This window comes from Melanostigma gelatinosum, assembly GCF_949748355.1.
Source record: "Melanostigma gelatinosum genome assembly, chromosome: 9".
Lineage (NCBI taxonomy): Eukaryota > Metazoa > Chordata > Actinopteri > Perciformes > Zoarcidae > Melanostigma > Melanostigma gelatinosum.
Window position 1 is genome coordinate 2,032,193 of NC_136642.1, and position 27,028 is coordinate 2,059,220.

The following is a 27,028-nucleotide window of genomic DNA, read 5'->3' on the forward strand; positions in this document are numbered from 1 at the left end:
TTCGGGGTTGAAAATTAGTGTTGAACGCTTTCTGTATTATTTATGAAGCCCGGTAAGTTGTCACGGGACAAAAATACAATTATTTCTGCACAAGCGTGTAATTAGTGTAAACAGGACAAATGAGTAAGACATTAACAGATATCATAAATTAGTTTTGAAGGTATTTAGTCTTAAAGCAAAGGATTGATCTGATGATGAGTCCGTGGATCATTAAAGTTGGATCACTGCAGCATCTTTTCTCCAGAAGTTTCTGTGAGTCAACCTGCTGATGCTAAAAACAAGTTCTTTCTGCGTCTGATTCTCAATAAACCAGTCACAAAAATAGACTTCCTGTGTTGTTGTTATTTCCAGAGAAAGAGCCTCAACTCACTCACCGAGTGTTTTAGAACAATAAAGGTAAACACTTCACTGAGTGACAGGAAGTTCGTTTGGAGGCGGAGTTAATTGTTAATTATTTTATAGCAAGGACTGGATTGTTTAGTCAATGCTGTCTTTTGTGTTGTCGGTTTCGTATGGACACCTTTTTTTTGTTATCTGTGGTCGGTGACACAACTGGTGTTGTAGCATTACATCATAATCCGTCATAAATAGGGAATGAACAGCAGTTACAGAGACAATGTATCGGACAAAGCGGTGCCTTCACTGGTTGTTGGTTCAACTGTCACTGCAAGAAGAATGGAGGGAAGACAATATGTCAACTCAGCAGCTGCTGAGAGGAGGAACAGAGGAGCCACGAGAAGATCATTCACAACAACATATCTTCAGTAAGTTGAAGTATTTCTGTTTCTGACTTTGTGACCTCCGACCTTTTCCATTTGTACCTCCCAGAGGCAGCTTGTACTTCTTCTCAGGGTTAATAAGCACATCGTGTTTATTCAATTCAATTTTGTTTCTGTTTCTTAGCTTCCTTTGAGAAATGCAGCTTATTCGGACATTGTACTATTTTTAAGTTTAACCAAACTATCCAAATATATAAATATACCTGCAGTTTGGCGAGGTGCTTATTTTGAAATATACCTTTTTTATAAAACGGTAACTCTTTTAACACGGCGCTGTTGAGAGTCTCTGTCTTACAAATCACATTAGTGTGAATATTATTATTCATTCACAGATGATATATAACTACATTTACTCAAGTACTATACTTAAGTACACATTTCATGTACTTCATGTGATTCATCTTTGCAGATGACAATTTTTCATCCCCTACTGTCCAATGAAAACCTCGTATCTCCAGATGTGTTGGTGATGAATGCTTGTGATGAACTGAGGGATGAGGTGTTCCTTCATGTGTTGTGAAAATCTTCCTACTTCTTCATCTCAATGAACTGTTTAAAAAGCTTCTTGGATCAGCTGGAAAAAGCATCGTCACAAAGCTGAAAACGGCTGTTTTTAGAGATACGTGGTTCTCACAGGACATTCCTATAAAAGTAAAGTAAAGGTTGGGAATACTTCCTCCATTACTGCTTATTCTATCTTTTCCATTTTCATCTGGTTGGCATGTCTAGTGAGTTATTTTCATAAAGCTTGTGCATAAACACTGTATTTAAATATTTAAAGTAGGCTAACTAAAGATATCAAATAAATGTGATTGAAAAGTCCATTAAATCCCTCTAAATGTGCAGTTTTATATGTAAACTAAGTAAGATATGATCAAAAAGTAACGTAACTTTTAAATAACAAAAACACTTTGTGACACCAGGCCTGCCTGTTACAAGTCCTGCGTTGGTTTGACCGTCACAAATATTGCACATTGTACTAAAAACAATGGACGCAGCCACAAGAATTTGAGTTCCACAAATATTATTTATTTTCTTCAAACATCTCAAAACTGTATAAAACCAATGAACACATGTTTCATTTCCAGTCGGTCCAATCAAGTCACACCAAAACCTTTATCGGTAACTTTGGTAACGCAAATGAACATTGACTCAAAATGTTCGCCTTTCATCTTCAGTTTCAATAAAAAGGAAAAACACATCAATCATCATTCAAAATGTCCACATTTTAAACATGTAATGAACAATATAATCAAGTTATCCGTGACAATGTAAATATAATATAATGATTTTTTCTTTCACTTTTATGTAATCTGACTTGATTATATCTTTTAAATGTAATCTGATTACTTAGCTCCTGATTTCATGAAATCCGTTACTACCCAACGCTGATACAAGTACCTCAGATATGTACTTCAGTAAAGTAAATGGCAAGTGTGGATTGAAATGTCAACATGTCGGCATATGGTTACGGTTGAAAAAAACATTGTTTGTGGTATAGATGTATAAATAAATATGTAATAAATACCTGAGTTTGCTGCCAGGTTTCGCCACAACGCGGCACTAATGACCTGTCATACCCTCTAGCCTACAGACACTCACAAAGGGGCGTTCCCGGTCTGAGGCAGAGCTGTGGACGTTTGAGCACCGGGCTCAGTGTGGAGGCGGAGCTGAGCGCGGAGACACGCTGCTGCTGCTCGGCACCACCGGTGGATACGAGCCGCGATGTTCCTCTTCGCGAAAAAAACAACATTTAACATTTTAAAATTAATTCATACAAACCGTGGACGTTGAAGTAAAAAAACAAACCAAAATAACTCGTGAATCCGACGTCTGGTGCCCGGCCGGAGACAGAGGAGTCTGTGGTCTCTGTGCGCCCCGCTGTCACGTCTCTTTGTTCGGGTTCCTTACATCTGTCCTTCACCTCCAACATGGATCATTTAGAGAAGGAGCTCAGGTCGGATGACGAGGCGGAATACGACGACGAGGAAGTGGACCCCAGAATCCAGGTACCTGTCTGTGCATCCTGAGCATCGATTCGTGTTTGATATCTACATTTATATTTGTATGTATCGACCCTGGTTGGTCGTAGTCCAGCCTCGTCTGTCTGCACACCGCTGCACCAGCACGATCTGCATATTCTCCATGTTTTTATTGATTTAAATGTAAATGCTTTGATATTTCAAATCAATCCCACAGATGCTGGTTATATTGATGCAAATGTATTAGAAAGCAAATCCACTCCATGCTGAGTGATATTTACAAGTCAAAGATATCTTTATGTTCAACAATAACAGATGAGTAAAATAAAGCTACAACCTTTCAGTAAAGTACATATAATAATGAGGTTAAAATACGGAAACATGATACAAATGAATGAATCTGAAACACAATATATATATATATATATATATATATATATATATATATATATATATATATATATATATATATATATATATATGAAAACACTCTTATATAGAACCAGCTATTATGGACGGAGGACTGTAAACAGACTTATGATCAAAGGTTTTTAAAATATAAATGAAACTACAATGAATGATTCTCATTTTAAGCGTTTTTGCTGGAAAATATCTTTATTAATCATTTGTTAAAGAAATGCTGCAGATTAATGTTCTGTTCATCAACTAATTGATTAATCGATGAATTGTTTCTTTAAAAATCTAAATTCTAACAATGCTGCAGCTAACAATGATATCGTTTTGACTAGTATTTAATTCATTATTTGATCTTCTTTAAGCCGAAGGGAACATCTTGACATCTTTTGTCCGACCAACCATCCAAAAACACCAACAAATTATTTTTGATAATTACCGGAAACAAAATTGAGAAGCTTGAGCTTGTGGTCGTTTGGCATCTTTGCTTTAAAAATGACTTAAATTAGGGATCGATGATGAAGATTGTTGCCAAATCTTTCAGCTTTAAAATATTAAAACGCACCGTTCTATCCAGAGGTCATCCAGAGGTGCTGGTGTGCTCACCATTTCCATTAACTGTTCATTTATTGATACGTTCTGTAAACGTTAATTCATTTCTGGCTTATGATCCCGTTCATCAAAGGTGTTTGTGCTCCTTCCTCACCGGTCGCATTCCTCTGCCGGTGAAAGATGTTTTCCTCCCTTTGTGTTATTTGAATAATCTTTGAAGAGGCAAATTGATCCAATAACGATAACGAGTATCAAAAGCCCAAAGTGATGTCACCTCAACCGCAGTGACCAAACAAGGATTTAGTTGAAAGTGATTTAGAATAATTGGAACATTGTTGTTTTTGTTGAAGTGGCTGTTGGCCGGATTGGTATCGAGGTGGATACTGAGCTCATTAAGCTGTCGTCCAGGTGTGAACGTTGAATACAGCTGTTGAGCTCAGTATTTCCTCCCACAGCGACGCCTTTGGATTCATGTTACCTTTCATAAAAAACAAAGCCGATGATTTCCTCACGGTGAGACATGGATTTTAAATTTGGTGAAAAGAGTATCGGAGAAGAAATCGTTCAGGTATCGGAATCTGTAGCAGGAGAGAGAATGTGCAACCAGTCACCCATTGGTTTGTGGACGTTTTGAAGCTTTCAGTTCTGTGATTTTGCCGTCGTTATCGTGGATTACGGTCGTCGCCATGTTGTTGTTGTTGTTGTTGTTGTTTTCACAACAATGAACGAATTAGGACTGAGGAGGAGTGACGTAGAGACGCCGTGTACGTCTCTGGTAGAGACCTGTCAATCAGCGTGTAGCCCCGCCCTAAAGCATCCCCTGCTTTATGGTCTGTGTGACTCTAAATGGACCATAATGTACTAGATGAACATCATGCTGTATTGAAGAAGACTTGAAACTAGAGATTGAGACATAAACTCATGTTTACAATGTTTACTGAGGGAATAAATCAAGAGAGAAGTAGAGTCATTTTCTCATAGACTTCTATACAACCAGAGGAGTCGCCCCCTGGTGGACATTAGAGAGAATGCAGGTTTTACTCTACAGAACTGGAGTTTGCCGCCTGGTGCATCCTTTAAAACATGGATTGGGTAATTTGTTATTTAATATTAGACTAATTCACAGCTGGAGTTGTTTTCTTCTCGAAGAACATGGACTAATGTAAACACCAGACAGTTTAATGTGAATATGTTCTGTTCATTTTGCCTCTTGATTCAGTCCAGATGTTGCTGGGTGCCCCCTCTTATACGTCCAGATGTTACATAGTGCACCCCTCTCTCTCCTGCGTCTCTTTCTGTTGCTTCACCTCTCTGTGGTTCTCTTCCAGGGGGAGCTGGAGAAACTCAACCAGTCCACCGACGACATCAACAGATGTGAGACGGCGCTGGAGGTCAGTCACGCACACGTTGGCGTGGAATCTGTCGATGCAGGTTAACTTTGTGTTCGACCGGTGGTGCATCAAATCACACGCACGGTGAAAAACATGAAATCTCACTGACATGATGTGTTGCAGTAAAGTCATTTGATCCCCTGTAGAGATTTTACTGATGACTCTACTCAGATCACTCAGCGGTGATCAAGCAGGCAGAGTTCAGAGTCTGACTTCAGAACTGATCTGTGAATGCCACTAAAAGCCCATAAAGTCTGACGGCTTACTTTATGTGGCTCGGCAGTATTCTGCGAGTCTTTACGGAGGTAAAAGTCCGAAGTCGTGTCGTGTTTCTCTGCTGTGCTGGTGTCCGTCAGCTGAGCGCTCGTTGGTTCACAGGGCTTTGTTCTCAGCGTTTATCCGGTGAAAGAGGGACGACATGGATCGTCGCTGACCTTTTACATTTTCTTTGTGATCAGGTTCCATCATATCGAGCGTGCCCCGATGTTGCTTTTAGTTGTGACTACTTGGCAAGAAACTAAATGATGATTGTGGTTTGTGTTTGACAGCATACACTCACAGATTCTGTTCAAATGTACGTAATCACATTTTGTTGGGTCAGAAAGAAGAACCGGTTGTATTATCGTGGACAACCTTGTCGCTGTGTTTCTGCTCTGCGCCGTGGTTTGAGTTTATCGAGACTCGTGTGACGTCGCTGTTCCTGGTATCAACCGTTGCGTGTCAGGTATCTCATCGTCTGTTGGTCGGTCAACCTCCTTCTGTCCCTGTGGACGTCGGCCATGTGCCTGGTGTGTTCAACACTGCGGCCATTGTTAGAACCGTGACTGATTTAAGTTTCAGACTTTTCATTGTGGCTCCAGAAGCTACGGAGTCAAGTCGAGTTGTTTTCATGTCGCAACAAAGACGTCTGCTGTTCAGGGCTGTGACCTGCTACCGTCGGGGGGGGGGGGTCATGACACACTACATCGTTCTTCATGTGTAAACAAAAAACTGTTGCTTTGACAAAACGAGTAATTTGAAAATGTCATCATACATTTTTTTTATATGATTATTAAAACAAATAAATGTAATAATTACAATGAGGAGTTTTCACTCGTTGCTGGACAAACGTAGTAATTGAGAAAATGATCATTATATTTATTCATAATAAAATCAAATCATGCTGTTATGATAATATGGACATTAAATGACACAATAAAGACCAGGACTGTCTAGTCCTTGATACGGCTTCTGGTTCAAGCTCAGCACAACGTGGGTTTTGGGCTGTTGTCGGATAAAATAAGAAACTTTATGACGTTTCGTTTGGCTCTGGGAACCCGTAAGAATCATATAAATGTCTTCCTCTGCTTTCAGAGGATGCTGAAGGAGGATGGATATTTGTAATCTCAGGGCCTTGAATCCGGATATTCCTGTGAACGTCAGCACATGAACACGCAACGCGCTGAAATCCTTTTTCTGATCCAACATTCCCCCGCTCGTGTCAGCCTAGTTTTATTTCCATGGGTGGAACTCTCCAGCAGCAGCAGCGTTAGTGTGAGATCATCACTTAACCCAAAGAGACGTTTTGGTTTCTTACTGCCGATGAGAGGAGCAGGCAGAGTGACTGCAGTAACAATGAGCCGAGTGTCCCGGTGATGCTCTTTCATAGCGGTGAGGCGAAGGATGCTAAATTTAGCGGATAACGACAAGTTCTAGACACAACGCCTCAGGGTGCTGACGCGCTGACGAGGCCAATCCGTCAGAGAGGCGGAGACTCTGCACTGCATCGGTTTAATCACAGAGACGGAGGACGGGAAGCATTCATGGCTCCCTCTGTTGTTATGAGCTCTTTCTCCTTATTGTTAGCGGTGGAGCTTTAATGCATTCCACGTGTTATGAACAGTGAAGTGTTTGGACGGCGAAGCGTTTGGACGGCGAAGCGTTTGGACGGCGAAGCGTTTGGACGGCGAAGCGTTTGGACGGCGAAGCGTTGGGACGGCGAAGCGTTTGGACGGCGAAGCGTTTGGACGGCGAAGCGTTTGGACGGCGAAGCGTTGGGACGGCGACCCGTTGGGACGGCGACCCGTTGGGACGGCGAAGCGTTGGGACGGCGACGCGTTGGGACGGCGAAGCGTTTGGACGGCGAAGCGTTTGGACGGCGACCCGTTGGGACGGCGACCCGTTGGGACGGCGACGCGTTTGGACGGCGAAGCGTTGGGACGGCGACGCGTTGGGACGGCGAAGCGTTTGGACGGCGAAGCGTTTGGACGGCGAAGCGTTGGGACGGCGAAGCGTTTGGACGGCGAAGCGTTGGGACGGCGAAGCGTTTGGACGGCGAAGCGTTGGGACGGCGACGCGTTGGGACGGCGAAGCGTTTGGACGGCGAAGCGTTGGGACGGCGACGCGTTGGGACGGCGAAGCGTTTGGACGGCGAAGCGTTGGGACGGCGAAGCGTTTGGACGGCGAAGCGTTGGGACGGCGACGCGTTGGGACGGCGACGCGTTGGGACGGCGAAGCGTTTGGACGGCGAAGCGTTTGGACGGCGAAGCGTTGGGACGGCGACGCGTTGGGACGGCGAAGCGTTTGGACGGCGAAGCGTTTGGACGGCGAAGCGTTGGGACGGCGAAGCGTTTGGACGGCGAAGCGTTTGGACGGCGACGCGTTGGGACGGCGAAGCGTTTGGACGGCGAAGCGTTTGGACGGCGAAGCGTTTGGACGGTGAAGTCCACTCACAAGCAGCTGCAGGTCCTCCTCTCCGGTGTGTTTGTGTTATCGTGAGATCCCCGGCGCTGCTCTGAGATTTAAAGTTGAACAGCTGTCTGTCAGACTCGTCTAAAGTCCGTAGAATTTCGCTGAACATAGAACAATAAGCAGATATCTTGTGCTCTGGTGATTTATAAAATACCGTCTTTTTATTGTTCCCCCCTCAAGACGGTGTTTCTTCACACCTCTACTTTTATTCACTCATCACTCATGCTGAGGTGGCTCAGCATGAATAATAGTGGCTCTAATAAACTAAATGTAACATTGGCACAGGTCTAGGTCAGTCGAGGGGAATCCCTGCATGAAGACAGCAGTGTGTGGTGGTCCAGCGGACTGTGAGCTACAGATATAGCTCAGGCAGCTCAGGTGTAGCAGAGGTTGTAAAAGTTCAGTTGAGTCCTCAAACATCCAGAAAGCTATGCTGGAATCCTTTTCACTTCTTCGCACTGTTGACCTGAATTCCCGAGGCTTCTCTGTTCCTCTCTCCGTCAGGACGCGAGGCAGAAGTTCCGCTCGGTTCTGGTCGAGGCCACGGTGAAGCTGGACGAACTGGTGAAGAAGATCGGCAAAGCTGTGGAGGAGTCCAAGCCCTACTGGGAGGCCCGCAGGTTGGCCAGACAGGTCGGTGGACAATGCACGGAGGGAGGGGTGGTAGAATCATTCAGACCCGGTTTGACCTCAAGAAGGGTCTCTGGGTCCACTCGGTTCTGAGAGACCAGGTCCAAATGATACGCTGTGATACCATGCGGTCTAATTGGTCTTGTTCTGCTGCTACAGATCTTTGTTCTGTGTGTCAACATGTCGGGTGGATCCAAGTGCCCAAGGGTCATCTTCACTGCGGGATAAATACAATATTTTAGGAAATCAGAAGCCCGTATGAGAAACGATATAACCGTTCTCACCGAACAACAAGCAGCTGCTCGTTGATTGAGTCAGGTCTGTGATCTGAACGCTGACCATTAAAAAAACACAGCGTTTGATCATTTTTCTCATCAGAGCTGTTTTGCTGGTGTTTGTTTGTTTGTTTATTTCTCTCATACACCGGCTGCTCATTACATATTCACAATGTTTATCTGTGCATGGCCTGGTTGTAAGGTCTTATTTATTCAAATTGTTTTACCAGGTAAAAAGTTGGGACTTGATTCATTTTAGAAGAATTACAAAAAGTCCAGACCTGAGTGTATTTCGTAGTTAAATTGTGTTTTGCATGGTTCGGTCTCCACCACTCCGAGAAGACGTTTGTCCAGCTTCTGGACGACGTTTGTCGAGGACGAAGGAGAACTTTCATGCGTCTCGTTGATCATTCAAATGCAGAAATTGGTGACGAGCGTGCAACTTCACAATCATTTCAGACCACAAGCTCAGTTCCCTTTTCGGCTTCGTGTGTGAGAGAGTGACCAAAGAGCCACCTGGCCGTCTCGATAAGCACTCGGTCAGGAAGCACGAGGACGGATTGAGACTCTAAAAGGCTTCATTATGTAGCCCCCCCCCCCCATCTTCAGACGTTGGCTCTTATCTCGATCGACGGCATTCAGCTTTTTGTTTACGAGAGGATTGATAATCTCTATAAATGTGGGGGGTCATTTGTTCTTCGCGTGCTGACATTGGGGCGATGATGAGAGTTCCTGTGGAGTGACGCTGCAGTTACACTTCTGCTTTGTCAGCTGCATGTCCTTTTCAAAAGAATCTATTTCAACAAAGTTCTTTGATGCTTCTGCTACTATTACAATGATTTAAGGATCGCATGGGAATGTGAGATAATGGAGAATATATAAAACTCCTTGAGGATGTCACGTGAGCGTAATATCCCGAGCAGCGAGTCGCCGGTTTGATTCCCGGCCGGGTTGTTTGCTGCATGTCATTCCTCACTTCCCCACATGTCCCGTCTCTCTCCACTGTCACCATCACATAAAGGCAGAAAATATCAATTCAGACTCTTACAGATTGAAATGTACTGTTCTGCCTGTTCTTTGGCTTTTACCCGGACATCTTTGTGTTAATTCAGTTTCGTAGATCATTTTATCCAAAAGTAATTTGTAGCTTTGTTTATTTTTTGAGTTGCTGTGAAGATTTGAAGCGATGTCATGTCGGCATGAATTGTTTTGGTTGAGGCACCAAGGTTGAAAAAGACAAGCGTTAACTCATCCCTCCTTCATTGATGTCAAACCTTTTTCACTAAAGAAATGCTGCTTCACAATTCAGACGCGTCGACAAACGAACTGCGCGCTAAGATATAAATGAGAGACGCGGCCGGCTGACTTCAGCGTTGGTCTGTTGGACTACAATAAGGAAGAGTCGTCCGCTGTGGTCGTGGCGCACCGAGCCGCTCGATTGCAGGAACTGAGGACGTGCAGCATGTGATCGTTGTCGTTCCTTCCACCTGTCGGCTCACCTGCTGGCCTCATTTCTGTCTCCTCTTGATGTTTACTTTCACTTCTCAAGCTCTTATCTGTTTCACTTCCACTTTACAATACGCTGCACGCCATGGGTTTGCAGCGCCCGGAGAGCAGAAAGACGGCTTATATTAAGGGTGCTGTTTTTATTCTGTGTCCCTGCAAAGGTCACTTATCTGTTTGGGGAAGTGCGGAGATATGTTAACGTGTTGCCAAGAGCCGAAGTAAAAGATGGAAAGAGACCAAGGCTTTTATTCTGACGAGTGTTAGAGGGAGGAAGATTAGAAACGCAGAAGATCAGGTTGAGGCAGTTCGTTCCTCTCCTCCGTAATGGATGCCAGGTTTGGACATGGTTGTCAGTTATACTGCACCATCCCTTTCTGCATGACCACACAGACGAAGTCGACATCCGTCTGACTCGGTTCAAGTTTAGGAGAAGAGTTTAGCCGATGACCCACTTTTTGCTCTTTGCTCGGTTCGAGTCCTGGAACTTGAATGAACAACGTAAGTAAAGTAGCCGTTGTGTTGCGACGCGTCCTCTTGTGGTCAACCGTCGTCGGTCTTGATCAGTTGGGATCAGTTATTGGTCAAAATGGAAGAAGTAGTGAAGAGGTCATTTGCATTGGGAGGACTTTGTCCTCACAGTAACACGTGGAACGACTTTGAGATGAGAAGATTTCTGTGTTTTGTAAATCGTGGGCAGTGTGATGCTTTGGTTCGACAGTTAAAGGATGGAGAGTTTAAGTTCCAACAATAGTTAGAGGGTTATTGGATTAAAGTTCTGAACGACTAGAAGGACATTTTGTTTTATTTAATCATTAAGTGTGTGGAGTGTATACAACCTCTACTGCAGTCTGTACCTTGAGTTACATTCGATGAACAAAATCGTCTGAATCTGGCTCATCTGTTGCATCTAATTACATCCAACAAAACCTCTTGCTGGTATATTTTTGTAAAGTTAAACTCTTATTTCTCCTGTTTACCGTGAGACTTTCACAGCAAAGACAAAAGATTGATAGTTGCCATCAAAACCACAAACCTTTTACCGACGTCGTCCATCGTGTTGTTTTTAGCGCAGAGATGGAGAAGACTCGATCGGATTCTCCATCTGCACAACCACAGCAGTAACCATGAGTCCACCTGGACATCTCTGTTAGGGGTGGGAATCGCCAGAGATCTCGCGATACGATATTATCGCGATACTTGGGTCACGATAGGATATTATCACGATACTTCGATATATCACGATACTGCGATATTCTGAGTATTGTGATAACAGGCCCATATTGCGATTTATTACTTGTTTGAACTTCAAATGATGTCCCCAAAGGAAAACTGTGTCAACATGTTTTATCGATAAGATAAAGTTTCCAGTCTGTTCATCTCACTTCAATCATTTTCATTGCAGCAGAATATGATTGTCAAGCAGACAGACTGACCAACAACGTCATAAATGTTGCATGAACCTGAGAAACTGAACTGTTTGTATCACTACAAAGTCCAACTGAACTAAATGCAAACGTGTGGACTCAGTATATGAATTATAACTTGTATAAGTAGGATATTAGAGTTATATAACTCAGTATATGAACTATAACTTATATAAGTAGGATATTAGAGTTATATAACTCAGCATATGAACTGTAACTTGTATAAGTAGGATATTAGAGTTATATAACTCAGCATATGAACTATAACTTGTATAAGTATGATATTAGAGTTATATAACTCAGCATATGAACTATAACTTGTATAAGTAGGATATTAGAGTTATATAACTCAGTATATGAACTATAACTTGTATAAGTAGGATATTAGAGTTATATAACTCAGCATATGAACTATAACTTATATAAGTAGGATATTAGAGTTATATAACTCAGCATATGAACTATAACTTATATAAGTAGGATATTAGAGTTATATAACTCAGCATATGAACTATAACTCGTATCAGTAGGATATTAGAGTTATATAACTCAGTATATGAACTATAACTTGTATAAGTATGATATTAGAGTTATATAACTCAGCATATGAACTATAACTTGTATTAGTAGGATATTAGAGTTATATAACTCAGTATATGAACTATAACGTGTATAAGTAGGATATTAGAGTTATATAACTCAGTATATGAACTATAACGTGTATAAGTAGGATATTAGAGTTATATAACTCAGTATATGAACTATAACTCGTATAAGTAGGATATTAGAGTTATATAACTCAGTATATGAACTATAACGTGTATAAGTAGGATATTAGAGTTATATAACTCAGTATATGACCTATAACTCGTATCAGTAGGATATTAGAGTTATATAACTCAGTATATGACCTATAACTCGTATCAGTAGGATATTAGAGTTATATAACTCAGTATATGAACTATAACTTGTATAAGTAGGATATTAGAGTTATATAACTCAGCATATGAACTATAACTCGTATCAGTAGGATATTAGAGTTATATAACTCAGTATATGACCTATAACTTATATAAGTAGGATATTAGAGTTATATAACTCAGTATATGAACTATAACGTGTATAAGTAGGATATTAGAGTTATATAACTCAGTATATGAACAATAACTTATATAAGTAGGATATTAGAGTTATATAACTCAGTATATGAACTATAACTTATATAAGTATGATATTAGAGTTATATAACTCAGCATATGAACTATAACGTGTATAAGTAGGATATTAGAGTTATATAACTCAGCATATGAACTATAACTCGTATCAGTAGGATATTAGAGTTATATAACTCAGTATATGAACTATAACTTGTATAAGTAGGATATTAGAGTTATATAACTCAGTATATGAACTATAACTTATATAAGTAGGATATTAGAGTTATATAACTCAGTATATGAACTATAACTTATATAAGTATGATATTAGAGTTATATAACTCAGCATATGAACTATAACGTGTATAAGTAGGATATTAGAGTTATATAACTCAGTATATGAACTATAACTTGTATAAGTAGGATATTAGAGTTATATAACTCAGTATATGAACAATAACTTATATAAGTAGGATATTAGAGTTATATAACTCAGTATATGAACTATAACTCGTATCAGTAGGATATTAGAGTTATATAACTCAGTATATGAACTATAACTTATATAAGTAGGATATTAGTTATATAACTCAGCATATGAACTATAACTTATATAAGTAGGATATTAGAGTTATATAACTCAGTATATGAACTATAACGTGTATAAGTAGGATATTAGAGTTATATAACTCAGTATATGAACTATAACGTGTATAAGTAGGATATTAGAGTTATATAACTCAACAGCCGTTGTGAGGCCAGATGTCTCTTTGTTTTGACCAACTTCCTACCAATCACGCTGACCCGGGACCTTTGCTGACCTCACCAGAAAATAACTCAGCACCATCTAGTGGACTGACAAAGCAATTGATTTGATTTTTCTAAAATAAAAAATCGGTACTTGGCGTCCATGTATCGATATATCGCCACGCAAAATATCGCGACACTATGCTGTGTCGATTTTTTCCCCCAGCCCTAATGTTTGTAGTCAAAGCATCTTCCGTTTATCTCCCACATCCAGCTTCTCTATCCTCACCATCGCTGAATCCACTGGCCTGTTTAAATCATTTCCATCTGGTGTGTTGAGCCTTTGTTCTGCTTCATATCAACTGAGGGATAAACGTCATGTTCTGGTAAGCCGGCCTTGTTCTGCTCTCCAATCCTTCCATCGTTCGTCTCTCTCGGTCTTTCCCCCCCAATACTTACTGTCTTACTCTTTGTCTGTCTCTCTCTGATGGCTACAGACTACAGTGCAGGTTTTTTTTTAATCCGATCTCTTCAGTAATTCTGTGGGCTAGTCCAGCACCCAAGCATTTAAAGCCAAGGCTCAATATGAAAGAAAGTCTGGGAAAGAACGTTCTGGATGCTTCAGCTATTGTTGATCATCTTTCAAAAAATCATTTTGTCCGTAAAATGCTCGCGAATGATGGAGGTCATTTCTACAAATGTATTGGTTTGTCCGACGAACAGTCCAAATACCACAAACATACAATTTAAGATTCTAAGAATACGCAAGAAATCGTCACTTTTCAGAAGGGGGAACCGGCATTTGACATTTTTTCTTCATAAACTGTTTAGCCAAAGATACTAAGCCCTCATAACAGCAAAAATGCAAAACCCATAATGTGTTTGGCATCTTAATCCCTTTCTAAGAGCGGAGCAAGCAGGTTGGTGGTTAGTCTTGAGTCTCCCCCACATTGTTTGTTTTAAAGTAACCATCCTGTTGTCTTGTCCTCTGGCAAACTCTGTTGATGGTTTGTCGGTCCAGCACTACTTTGGTTTCGAGTTCCGCTTCGAAGTGGATTGCCATGAACTCGGTTCAGATATTCGTGGTCCCCAGACGATGAAGCCTGCAGACTCCCATGATCCATATAATTCCCTCATTGGATCAAAAGTTGTCCAATACGTTGAATACCTTCAGAACTAATGAGATTTCCATCAGCCTCAGATGTTTCTGCTAGTTAGCAGATGTTAGCATGCTAAACTAAAACATTAAACCTTGTAGATATCAGCACGTTATTGCATTCGTTTAGCATTTAGCACCACTGCCCATGTGTCCAGCCTCATAGAGCTGATAGCATGGCTGTAGGCTCTTAGCTTTGAGTCATTAACGCCAGCCAAGACGAGATCGAGTCTCATGTTCACGGGAAAACTCGGTGGATTCGCAACTTTTGAATGAACGTGCTATTAGTGACAATAGCGATCCTATACTGTGCAGGTTTCCCTGTGTTTGTGTGAAGGATACTTGTCTTTTCAGATCAGATTCAGAGGCCGGAGCAGATGGTCTTACAGCAGACGGACAGCGGGCTCATCCAGCAGGGCTTCAGTTCTCTGTCCGTCTTGTTTTCCTTGTCGTTCATATCTAATCCATCTCTAAACGAGCCGCTGCCCTTCAGGGCTCTCAGATCTTTAACAAGACGGCGCTGGAGATATTTGTAGGGAATACTTGTAGTTTATGCCGTGATACAGATTCATTTTTTTCTGACCAGATGGTGAAAAAGGCAGTTGGAACTGATCATTGTTGGTCGGAGGCTGTGGGCGTCGAACGCTTATAATAAAGCTGTTTTTGAGAAACTTGTAAACGGCCCCTGACACAATCAGGCAGAACTCCACACGAACCGCCTTCATGTCTCACTTTCGTTATTCAGCAGCTAAAAATATCTCAAATTGAAGACCCACTGAGTCTCTTTGTCAGAGTCTCCGTGCAGTGTTGGACACAGTTCACCGTCCAACGTTTGTCTTCAGCACCAGAGGTTTGGCTTCGTGATGGTGTATTCATTTTCATCTTGCTTTGTTATTGACAGTTGGATCTGTTTTCTTTCTTTGTCTTGTTTTCCTCCGAAGTCTTGTTCTATTATTTGATCCTTTCCTTGATTCCATCCAAGCTTTTTCTTCCTTATTTCTACTCTTTGCGTCTTTACCTCCCATTTAGTTTTCACCTTTGCCTTTTTACTTTTATCTATTTCACCCATAAACCTTTCCTTTCCTTTGTTTCCTAACCCTCTTGGAACAACTCCTTGCCGCCTTCATCTTTTATGAAATATTCTATTATCTATACATTTGTTCTTCCTTTATTCCTTCCCACCTCCCTTCTCCCACTCTTGACTCGCTCATTGCTTTCCTCCAATTCTACACTTTCAATCTCCGCTCAGTGTTGTCCTCACAGTGTTTACCTTGACTCACTGGTTTCAGAAAGGTCCGTCTCTTTCTCTCCGTGCTCCCTCCATCGCTCTCCCGCTCAGTCGGATAAGAAACGCATTATTTGCAGATAAGCAGCGGGCAGCGCCCAGGGAGCGGCGGCGCGGTGGGTGGGGACTCCATTTGACCGCGTCTGAGGGTAGAAGATAAAATACAGACCGATAACTCTGAGAGCGTCGGATAGTCCACATCTGCATATCCGCCATCTCTCTGGCAGCTAATGATTCATGAGGAGTACAGTAAGGGTTTCCCTGTTTAGCTCCACTACGGCCTTGGAAGATCCTTGCAAGTTTGGGAATTTTAAAACAAAAGGAGACTCATTTTTCAGTCCTTGAAAGTACCTTAAATCCAGTAGAGCTGTGCAAAGTAGTTCAGAGCTTCAGTCATAATGTTGACGTTTGAATTCCAAAATGCAGATGAAGATCAGGCTACACTGATATTATTGGTATCGTACTATTTGTAGAATTAGATCTCAGTCCCGGTTTGTGTCTGACTCGCTTGACCCAAACATTTCCATTTTGTAGTTCAAAAAATTGTCCCAAAGTCAAAATTCATTGAAAATCAAAAGATGTAATCTTTTACAAAATTCACAACTCCATTCAGCCACCATGGAGAGATCAATGTCTATTATCTGTGCAGGTTTCAAGGAGTTTAACATCAGCAGCCTGTTCTGGATGTGGGCGATATCAACATATTGACCCAAGGAAACATTGAACAGTTGACCAAGGGAAGAAATCTTTGCTCAGAAAAGACACTCCTGTTTGAAAGGTCTCCTAAATGAGTCATAATGAGGATGTTGAGCTGGGAACATAAATACGCTCCGGTCACTGGAGCTGGGCTCCTGTATTAACGGGATAGTTGAGGAGCAATCTAACGGCACCATAAATTACATTTATATAAGATGTTCAATCTATTTTTCCCCCTTTATTTGTGCTGACGTCGTATTATATGCCTCTGAGGGAATCCTGCGAGTGTGTTTGGGGCTGAAATGCTGCGGTCATCACTGCTTGCTTGTGAGCCGATATTCTTCAGCTCAAGGACACTTTGGCACTGCAAGAGCTGTTACGCAACAACTGACCGACCAGCGGCGTCACGACACAAACGGCCTCCCGGCTGGTCAAAGCCAAAGCAGACGGCTCTGACTTTGCAGAGGCTGCCTCTGAAGCCGAACCCTCCAACATTAAAACATGAAACGTTGCATGAATCAAACCTGTGAGCTTCCTGTAAAGGAAACAGCGTCTTCTGTTCCTGTTTGATCTCCCTGGTGAAGGTTTGTCAGGTGATCCAAAGAATGAAAAAGAAGAGACGCACTCTGTGATGACCTGAGTTGAGGAGGTGGGTCAGGGTGACGAGGCTGAAACGTCTCGCTTCAGTGCACGTCGCTTGAAAGACGCACGTTTTTAAGCGCCGACTCCGGAGGGACGGAGTTAAACCTTCAGCAGAGGTTCTTTATTTTTTAACGTAATGAAATATTCATCGTGGCTCGCTCTTCATTCCACCTCATCTCCCAGAGACCAGAGGCTGGAGATGTAAATAAGGAAGTCGGGATACGTGAGCGGTTTCCTTTTGTGTTTCCATCTCACGGACGACACAGGAACTCAAGTCCTCCAGCTTGTAGCATGTTAAAGAGTCACAAACATTGAAAGGCTTTCCTTGCATCCAGTTTGTGAAAAAGGGGGTTTTATTCTGCTGTTGATAGATGGTCCCCTTCTGAACTGTTTTTATATTTTGCAGCTGAATCACGTTGCTGGTTATTCTGTTTAGTAAGAGGGTCGTATGGTTGAGCAGAGCAGCAGTCAACACTCTGAGTACTGCTGGGTTTGTATCGTGATGGGGCGTTGAAGTGAGAGTGGATGACTCAATGTGTCTGCTTGCAGAAGCCCACTCAACCGGCAAACCGAAAAACAGTCTGCTGGAGGGAAGATGGACAGAGAGGAGGAAAGGAAGGCAGGTAGTCGCCACCGCAGCCTCATCGGTTCCAGCGTAAACATGGCGGCAGAGGGAGCGTGAGGCTGCCACTGTCATTAACGGGGCTCTTTGCCATCTTTAATGTCCAGTCGGTGTCGATGGTTGTAGTTCTGTTGAAGCTTTATATGGTGACCCAGAAACCTGCTGCTCGTCGAGCCTCACTGCTAAGCTGCATCTACACACAAAGCGATGACGCACACAGTTAGAGAAGGAAACGCGTCGACTCTTGTTGCTCAAGGACGCTTTGCAAAGAGGTCAGGGAGACGTCGGTCGACAAGTTAGAATGAAAGGAAAAACATTGCTTTCTGCACCGAACGCTGCTGTTACGAAGGCCCAGCAGGGAGGACGGTGACGGTGTCGTACCACGTGGCTCCCTGTAGCGTCCAGTCAGCACGAGCATTCATGCAGCGTGGAACACAAAGACCGACACATGACGGCAACAAGGCAGAGGCTGTGTGCGTCTGGCTCCGCCGGCATGTCGATGACCGTCGATAATGACGTTACTGAGGAGCATGTGGTGATGTCAGAGGGAGCTGCTGGAAGACTCTGGATGTGTGGACTGAAACTGATAAGCTGCACGTTTATTCAGTTAAAGTGTGGCATTGGAATCCGTTCAGGTGCAGAGATTCCCACAGAGAACCAGTTGGGAGTGGATCAGGGATCCAGAACAGGATGTTGCAGAGTTCAGCCTGAACATGAGGAGAGGCTTGTGGGAGTGAATTTGCAGCTGATGTGTGAACATTAATCTGGCTGCATAACTTACTGGTGTTTCATTATTACAGCTGATTCACTGCTCCACGAAGAACAGACGATACATTCAAAGGGATTTCTCCACTGATCCATGAATCAAAATGGATTAAAGATTAGCTACACGTGAATATCCTGCAATATGTATGTTCACTGCGTAAATACTTCCTCAGTGCAACAAGAACTCGTTTATTTGATGCATCTGAAAAAGGATCCGCTGCGTTTTGAACAAAGGTCCAGAACGGATTGTGATCATTTTGATGATGATACTGACGATACTGGGGATACTGGTGATAATGTTGATATTGGTGATGATGTTGATATTTGTGATATTTGTGATATTGGTGATACTGGTGATGTTGATGCTGGTGATGATGTTGATAATGGTGATAATGGTGATAATGTTGATAATGGTGATGATGGTGATATTGATGATGATGTTGATAATGGTGATAATGTTGATATTGGTGATATTAGTGATGTTGATATTTGTGATATTGGTGATACTGGTGATGTTGATAATGGTGATGTTGATGTTGGTGATATTGGTGATGATGTTGCTAATGGTGATATTCTTGATGATGTTGATGCTGGTGATAATGGTGATGATGTTGATGCTGGTGATACTGGTGATAATGTTGATACTGGTGATACTGGTGATGATGTTGATGATGGTGATACTGGTGATACTGGTGATAATGGTGATGATGTTGATGATGGTGATACTGGTGATAATGGTGTTGATGTTGATGATGGTGATACTGGTGATACTGGTGATGATGTTGATGATGGTGATAATGGTGTTGATGTTGATGATGTTGATGATGGTGATAATGGTGTTGATGTCCCTCCCTCTGTCTTCCAGGCCCAGCTGGAGGCCCAGAAGGCCACCCAGGACTTCCAGGGAGCCACTGAGGTCTTGCGGGCAGCGAAGGAGACCATCTCTCTGGCGGAGCAGAGGCTCCTGGAGGAGGACAACCGGCAGTTTGACTCCGCCTGGCAGGAGATGCTGAACCACGCTACACAGCGGGTGAGGAGGGGGAGAGGGGGAGCTGACACCAGAGACAGAAGAGTGTTATTTTAGGTTTAGTTAGTGGAAGAGTCATTTCATTTTATTTCACGGCTTTTTAATTTAATTTTGTACCTTTTCTTAGATTATTATAATGATTAGGATTAATTGTATTTTTTAAATTCATTTTATTTAACATTTTTCAAACTTTTAATTCGTCTTCCCGCTCACTTATTTCCATTTTTCACACAATGCGATAGAAATGTGACGGAACGCTTAAAAGGGCAAAAAATATTGAACCCCAGCGCGAGGCTGACTGTGAGTTCTGATTGGCTGTCGCAGGTGATGGAGGCGGAGCACACCAAGACGAGGAGCGAGCTGGTCCACAAGGAGACGGCGGCCAAATATACGGCGGCAATCGGCCGCATGAAGCAGCTGGAGAAAAAACTCAAACGCACCATCAACAAGTCAAAGTAAGAGACTCGGTCCGCTGCTCCACCGCCAACAAGCAGCCGGGGTCCAACGACAGGGAGGGGGTCAGCATGGTGGAGCTCAGCTGATAGAATATTTACCTGTTAAAAGCTGATTGTTGTGAGTTTTAGGGCCAGAAAACCGTTGGAGATTTTGTGAATAAAGTTCAGAAATGACTCTTTCATCTATAAGAGCTCCCTCAAAACAGATGTTACCATTTGAACATTATGTTCAGGATCACGTCAACGTTTAAACATTGCTTCATGAACCAGAGTCTAACAATCAGCTGCTCTCAGTGATGCTGTGTAAATGCTGAGATCTCAACCTCCAGTCACATGGAAGCACTTTAGAAGAAGTGACTTTAATAATGGCTGAAACGCAGAAGGATTTAAGTTAAATGTAAATACAAGTCACTACTGGCTGGTTAATGTTAATGTTCTTCATTTCACTTTATTCTATGATGCATTTATAAACATCTCAAGCAACAAAGCAGTGAAGTCCATCAACACGGCGTCGTCAGTTCGCTCTGTGCTTCCACCAGCAGCAGATCCAGCTGCTGGACCCAGATGTGGTCTGATGAGCAGGTTGCTCTTCTCCATTCAGCTGAAAGTGTTTTCTCTCTGAAGCAGTGGAACTCAGTCCAGAGTGTTTCAGCCGGCCGGGTGTTAAAGGGGAAGTGTGGTCACGGGGCGATGCCTTCAGGGCCGTACCGAAACCTCAGCATTAGTAACCGTCCAGGTGAAAATACATTCTCATGAATAGAAACTCTACCGTTTCCCTTCTGTAATGTTTCTCATTGCCTCTCAACAGCTCTGAGCTCATTGCTCACATATTCATAGAAAAATGACATTTTACATTTACAGCACAGCTATTGGAGATTTGGGGAATTAAGTCAAAATATTTGGGAGAAAAAGTCAAACAATGACGTAATGAAGTTGTAATTTTTATTTTAGAATTTAAATAAATATTTATTCCACCAACTTCAAAGTATTGAAATCATAAATGATATACAAAGGTCCGTATGAATCTTCTGTAAGATGAAGTGTGCGTCACGTCATTTATTCATCAGCAGCCTCGTGTTCCCTCAGCTAATCCGCTCTGCATCGTTCTCTCATCCAACATCACAACCCCGTCATCTCCTCCTCACCGCCTCCTCCTCCAGGTTGCCATGGTGATGATGGTTGGTACTGCCTTTTTCTGGGTTACTCTGATGTAATCATCTCTCCCTCCCTCTCTCCTTCTCTCTCTCTCTCTCTCTGCCTCTCTCTCTCTCTCTCTCTCTCTCTCTCTGCCTCTCTGTCTCTCTGTCTCTCTGTCTCTCTCTCTCTCTCTGTCTCTCTCTCTCTCTCTCTGTCTCTCTCTCTCTCTCTCTGACTCTCTCTCTCTCTCTGTCTCTCTCTCTCTCTCTCTCTCTCTCTCTCTCTCTCTCTCTCTCTCTCTCTCTCTCTCTCTCTCTCTCTGCCTCTCTCTCTCTCTCTCTCTCTCTCTCTCTGTCTCTCTGTCTCTCTCTCTCTCTCTCTCTGTCTCTCTCTCTCTGCCTCTCTCTCTCTCTGCCTCTCTGTCTCTCTCTGCCTCTCTCTCTCTGCCTCTCTCTCTCTCTCTGCCTCTCTCTCTCTCTCTCTGTCTCTCTCTCTCTCTCTCTCTCTCTCTCTCTCTCTGCCTCTCTCTCTCTCTCTCTCTCTCCCTCTCTCCTTCTATCGCTCTCGCTCTCCTCCCTCTGTCTATCCCTCTCGCTCTCTCTCTCTCTCTCTCTCTCTCTCTCTCTCTCTCTCTCTCTCTCTCTCTCTCTCTCTCTCTCTCTCCCTCCCCCTCTGCAGGCCGTACTTCGAGATGAAGGCCAAGTACTATCTGCAGCTGGAGGTACGTGAGGGCCGCTCTGTTGAATTCATTGAACATCAGCCTGTTCGTCTCTGATGGCAGCCATGTTAGTTATGACATCATGCTATCCAGTTAGTATTAGCCAATAGGAAACAGGCAGCAGTGCTTCGATGTTGTGCTGCCTCCGTCTCATGTCAACTTGAAGGAAAACTCCAAAAGATGTCTTCAGAAGAACGTTGTGCGGCTCCTTCACCGGTGGTCCGCTCTGATTGAACTAAACATCACATCAACACTCTGTTCAGTCATATGTTCAATTCTCAACAGTACAGTTTACAGTTGTTGTGAATGCTCAGATGCTCACAGAATGTGTGCAGCTTCATCATCATCCTCTTCATCGTCCTCCCCCACTGACCGCCTCCTCCTCCAGAACCTGAAGAAGAACGTGGACGAGCGGCAGGCCGAGCTGTCCCGGGCCAAAGGCGAGTACAAGGCGGCCCTGAGGAACCTGGAGCTGATCTCCGACGAGATCCACGAGCGACGGCGAAGCTCCACCATGGGGCCCCGGGGCCGCGGCGTCGGCGCCGAGGGCGACGGCGCCCACGGGGACGACGTCTCCGGCTTCAAGATGGAGTCAGACGGAATATCCAGTGAGTTGTTCTGTAATCTGACGATGAGATAAGATAACGATGACCACGTGCCGACGCTCTGAATGTCAGGTAGTCGTCGTTCTGTCGTACAACAGACTACGTTTACATTCTCCAAATATTCAGTTTTATTCTGAAAATAGAAAATATTCCTCCTTAGCTGCTTACATGGGTAAAGAACAATGAATATTCCCGTTAATATGCTGCCGTTCATACAACTGTTCATGATAAAGCAGTCTGAAGTGTAAATGTTCTCTGCATCGCGGTGAATGAATGGAGGCGGCGGCGTCCAATCACCTGATGGTAATCTGACCTTAAACGTGATTTATTTATGGCGGCTGAAAGTGAAGCTGGTCTCTGGAGCGATGCGACGGCTCAGTGCTATTTATACCTCTGTCTTCCCGTCCTTTATTCTTTCTCTTCTTCCTTCTCTCCTCGTCCATCTCTCTGTCCTTTTGTTCCTTCATCCCTTTCTCCTTCCTCTCCTCCTGAACCATTTCCCTCCTTCCCGCTGTACTCTCCCTTTAACCGTCCACCTCTTTCCCTCCATGTCTTCTTTTCTCCACTTGTTTCCTTCTTTTCTACCTCATTATCTCATTTTACATCCTTCTTTCACTCTTAACTTCTGTCTTTCCTCCCTCCCTTCTCTCTAATCTTCCCCTCTATCTCTCCCTTTCCTTCTTTTCTCCTCTTTGGCACCTTCTTGCTCGTTGTCTCCTCTCCCTCGACACCTTCCTTCCTCCTTCCTCCTTCCTCCTCCCTTCCTCCTGTCTCCTCCTGCAGTGGCGTCGGTGTGTTTCGATGACGAGGCCTGTGGTGGCGGCATCATGTCGGAGGAAGACTCAGAGACTCGCTCCACCTGCAGCCTGGGCTCGTCTCCCAGCAGCCCTCAGGAGCTCCTGTCGCCCTGCCCCTTCGCCGGCTCCTCTTCCTCTTCCTCCTCCTCCTGCACGTCCTCCTCGTCCATGTCTCCTCTGTCCAGGCCCCTCAGCCTGGACCTCCCCAGCACCGTGTCGCTGTCGGACTTCGGCCTCATGTCTCCGGTGCTCGGGCCTCGCAGCGAGTGCAGCGGAGCGTCGTCACCGGAGTGCGACCTGGAGAGAGGTGGGTGATGGGAAAGTGTGTGTGTGTGTGTGTGTGTGTGTGTGTTTAGGGGATCCTAAATATCAACTCCAAAGCGAGGAGACACAATACATGGACAGAGTTAAAATATAAATAATAATAACAATAATAATGGCAATAACAACAGCGACAATAATAACAATATTAACGGCAATAATAACAATTCATATGGGAATCAGCTGAAGGTCAAATAATAATAAAAGCAAATCTTTACTTTTGAGTATCCACAAATATTTAAACAAATATTTGTGGATACTCAAAGGTAAAGCTACTTCTATTTGTAATAATAAAGGATTTATTTCACAATTTTCTTTCATTTTCTTCTTATATACAGAATAAATAAGTCGAGTAATCAAGAGAATAATCTGCAGACAACAGAGCAGATGAAAATGAATGCTCTGTGTATGAATGTGTTTGTATGGAGCTGAGTTTCTCACCAGCGGCTGTGAAGACCTCTTCACACGTTGGTGTGATGTTACGCGGGAGGAAAGATAAACGGGGGAGTGAGACAGATGAGGTGCGAGAGTATTGCGGGGCAGACGTTGATCTCCTGCTACCTGCTGCACTCACAGCTGCTGCTCCAGAGGAGCCCGTCGGTCAACGTGACAGATCCCTGAATCAGCGCTTACTGCTGTGCTTCAGCTCCCAGAGTCTGTGACGAGGAACCCAAACAAAGATGTCACCTCTTCAGCCCGCAAGAGTAGTTTCTGGCCGTTGTTTTGCTCCCGTCACAGCTTTCTCTCTGAGGTCTTTATTCTCTCGACAAAATAAAAGTCCTGCTCCTCCATGAAACAGAGCCATCATGAGTAGAAGCAGAACATGCCTTTAGTGCACAATAACACACTTGTGATGACTTCAATCATAAACAAATGCAAGTTTCATTTCTTTGATAATTTCTTTTACAAAAATTTTCAAAGAATGATCTATAAATTCAACATTGTTCCAAGTGTCCACAAGTGTTACCAATATCTCCTCTCCTCTCCTCTCTTATCCTCTCTCCTCTCTCTCCTCTCTCTCCTCTCTCCTCTCTCCTCCCTCTTCCTCTCTCCCTCTCCTCTCCCCCTCCTCTCCTCTCCTCTCTCTCCCCCCCCTCTCCTCTCTCCTCTCCTCTCTCCCCCTCCTCTCCTCTCTCCTCTCCTCTCTCTCCTCTCCTCTCTCCTCTCTCCCCTCCTCTCTCCTCTCCTTTCCTCTCTCCTCCCTCTTCCTCTCCTCTCTCTCCTCTCCCCTCCTCTTTCCTCTCCTCTCTGCTCTGTGTTCACTTCCTGTAGTTCAGTCAAAGTCTCTCTGATTTGTTGTCACATGACTGCTGGTCTCCGGTGAATCGATCATGAGGGTTTCAGAGGGTTAATAATCAGTGCCCATCATGGTCACGTCTCTGCTCGTGAAATGAAGAACGTTGTCTGACCTGCTGTGCTGCAGGTGACCGGGCAGAAGGTGCAGAGGGAGATCTGGACAACGCTCCAGCCTCCAGCAGCAGCAGCAGCAGCAGCAGCAAGAAGAGCTTCAGGCTGGAGACGCGCTTCAGCTTTCTGAACCTGCGCCGCCCTCGCGCCGCCAACGCCCAAAACACAGAGCGCTGTTCCCAGAAGGCCGAGGCCGGTCAGACTGTGGTCCTGGTGAAAGGAGTCTGAGGACGGAAGAGAGAATCTGTCGGATGGATTTTGGCTCATTTTGACTCAAACTCTCTCCAAAGAACTGAGCTGTTTCTAAGCTGCTGCCACAACGAAACCCTGCACAGCCGGAGAGACGTTGGATGTTCTCGTCGCGTCTATAACGTGTCCTGTACGTCATGGCAGCGTTGTTTCCTCATGACGGACTTTGCACCTTTTTATTTCTCATACCTGAGCAATAAAAAGCAGGTATGTTAGAAAATGTCATTTAAGTGAGACGGAAGAAAAAAAGGTTAGAAATGATCCATGTTATATTTTGTCATTTTTCCACGAAAAGCAAAAGTGCATCAGCTGCCCGAGTACGAGCTCATTTTAAACGTGTTTATCTGTTGTACAATGTTCACATCACTGTTCATTGAATCCTTTATTACTGTTAAATGGCACTCGGCATTCTGTAAACCGTGCATCGTTATGTTAAAGGAATTAGTCGCACGTGGAGAAGTTCCATAAATAACTTGTCTTTATGCTCCTGTATGTCATACTTGACTGTGTTGCTATTCTGCAGTTATACGGATGTAAATGTTCCCTCCGATCTTTAAAACAAGCTGTTTATTTTACATATCGGCTCTAAGGCAACACGTGAAACGGTCACGTTCTGTTTGAGACTAGAAATATGAACAAACACTGAATATCCTGTACACCGTATGATTTGGTGTTTATGAAGTAACCCCGTCTCACAATACACACGACTAAACGATACAGTTTCCCTTTTTGAATCATTTATTTTGATTATTTCACTTCATAATCTGAATTATTTGTTTCCATTTGTGGCGGTGCGACTCTCAGACGTATGAATCTTTGTAAGCAGTCAGATGTAGCTTTGTCTTAATGTCGTGTTCTTCATTCGTTTTGAACTTTTGTATTCGATAAAGTGGGATAAAAGTTGTCTCAATGTCAGAGATTCATTTCAGAACAATAAGTTCTTTCCTTACATTTGGCCGGTGTAACCAGACGCACGTCGGCAGAGAACCAGCCGTCGATCAGTCAGACATCACGACGAATGTTCCTGAACTTTAAGAATGAGGATGATAAAGATGATCCTTAATAAGCACACATGTGGACCTTACAGCTCGAAACACATTCACTTCTTCTTTCTCTCCGCTTTGATCTTCAGATTATCGCTGATGTCATGAACTGAAAAAAAATGAATTCATTTCACTTTAAATATGCAATTGTTAATTTGACACAAAAGTTCTTAATTAAATGAGAAAATATTTAGTATTTAGGTCATAGAAGTGTAAAAATAGGCTTTAACTCGTAGTTTTTTCATATAGACGGTTTATTTATTGACTTATGAAACTAGACGTATGAATCGGTTCACATGTACTGTTAAGACCCGCCTCCTGCCGTCAGCCAATCCTGTTTACTAACAACAGAATAAATTGGGGGAAAACAAAGCGATACACTTGTACAATATAAACTGTATATCAGCCACCAGCAGCCACATAGTTTAGCTTAGCATAACGACGGGAAACACTGAGCTTTGCTCTGTCTGAAAGGGGAAAAACACACTTTGGTTTGAGTTCAAATAAACTATAGAA

General features: G+C 43.3%; 1 protein-coding gene across 2 annotated transcripts; it reads left to right on the forward strand.

Moving 5' to 3' along the window:
• Positions 1-2,451: 2,451 nt before the first annotated feature.
• sh3bp5b (SH3-domain binding protein 5b (BTK-associated)) lies at positions 2,452-26,293 on the forward strand. Of its 2 annotated transcripts, XM_079274793.1 has the most exons (9): positions 2,452-2,788; positions 5,056-5,118; positions 8,353-8,481; positions 19,619-19,783; positions 20,105-20,235; positions 22,051-22,093; positions 22,479-22,698; positions 23,479-23,799; positions 25,237-26,293. In XM_079274793.1, exons 1-9 carry the CDS (start codon positions 2,711-2,713, stop codon positions 25,446-25,448), a joined length of 1,362 nt encoding a protein of 453 aa, XP_079130919.1. In that variant the 5' UTR covers positions 2,452-2,710; the 3' UTR covers positions 25,449-26,293. The 2 variants fall into 2 exon arrangements, with proteins under 2 accessions (XP_079130919.1, XP_079130920.1); XM_079274794.1 differs by lacking the exon at positions 8,353-8,481.
• Positions 26,294-27,028: the final 735 nt, after the last annotated feature.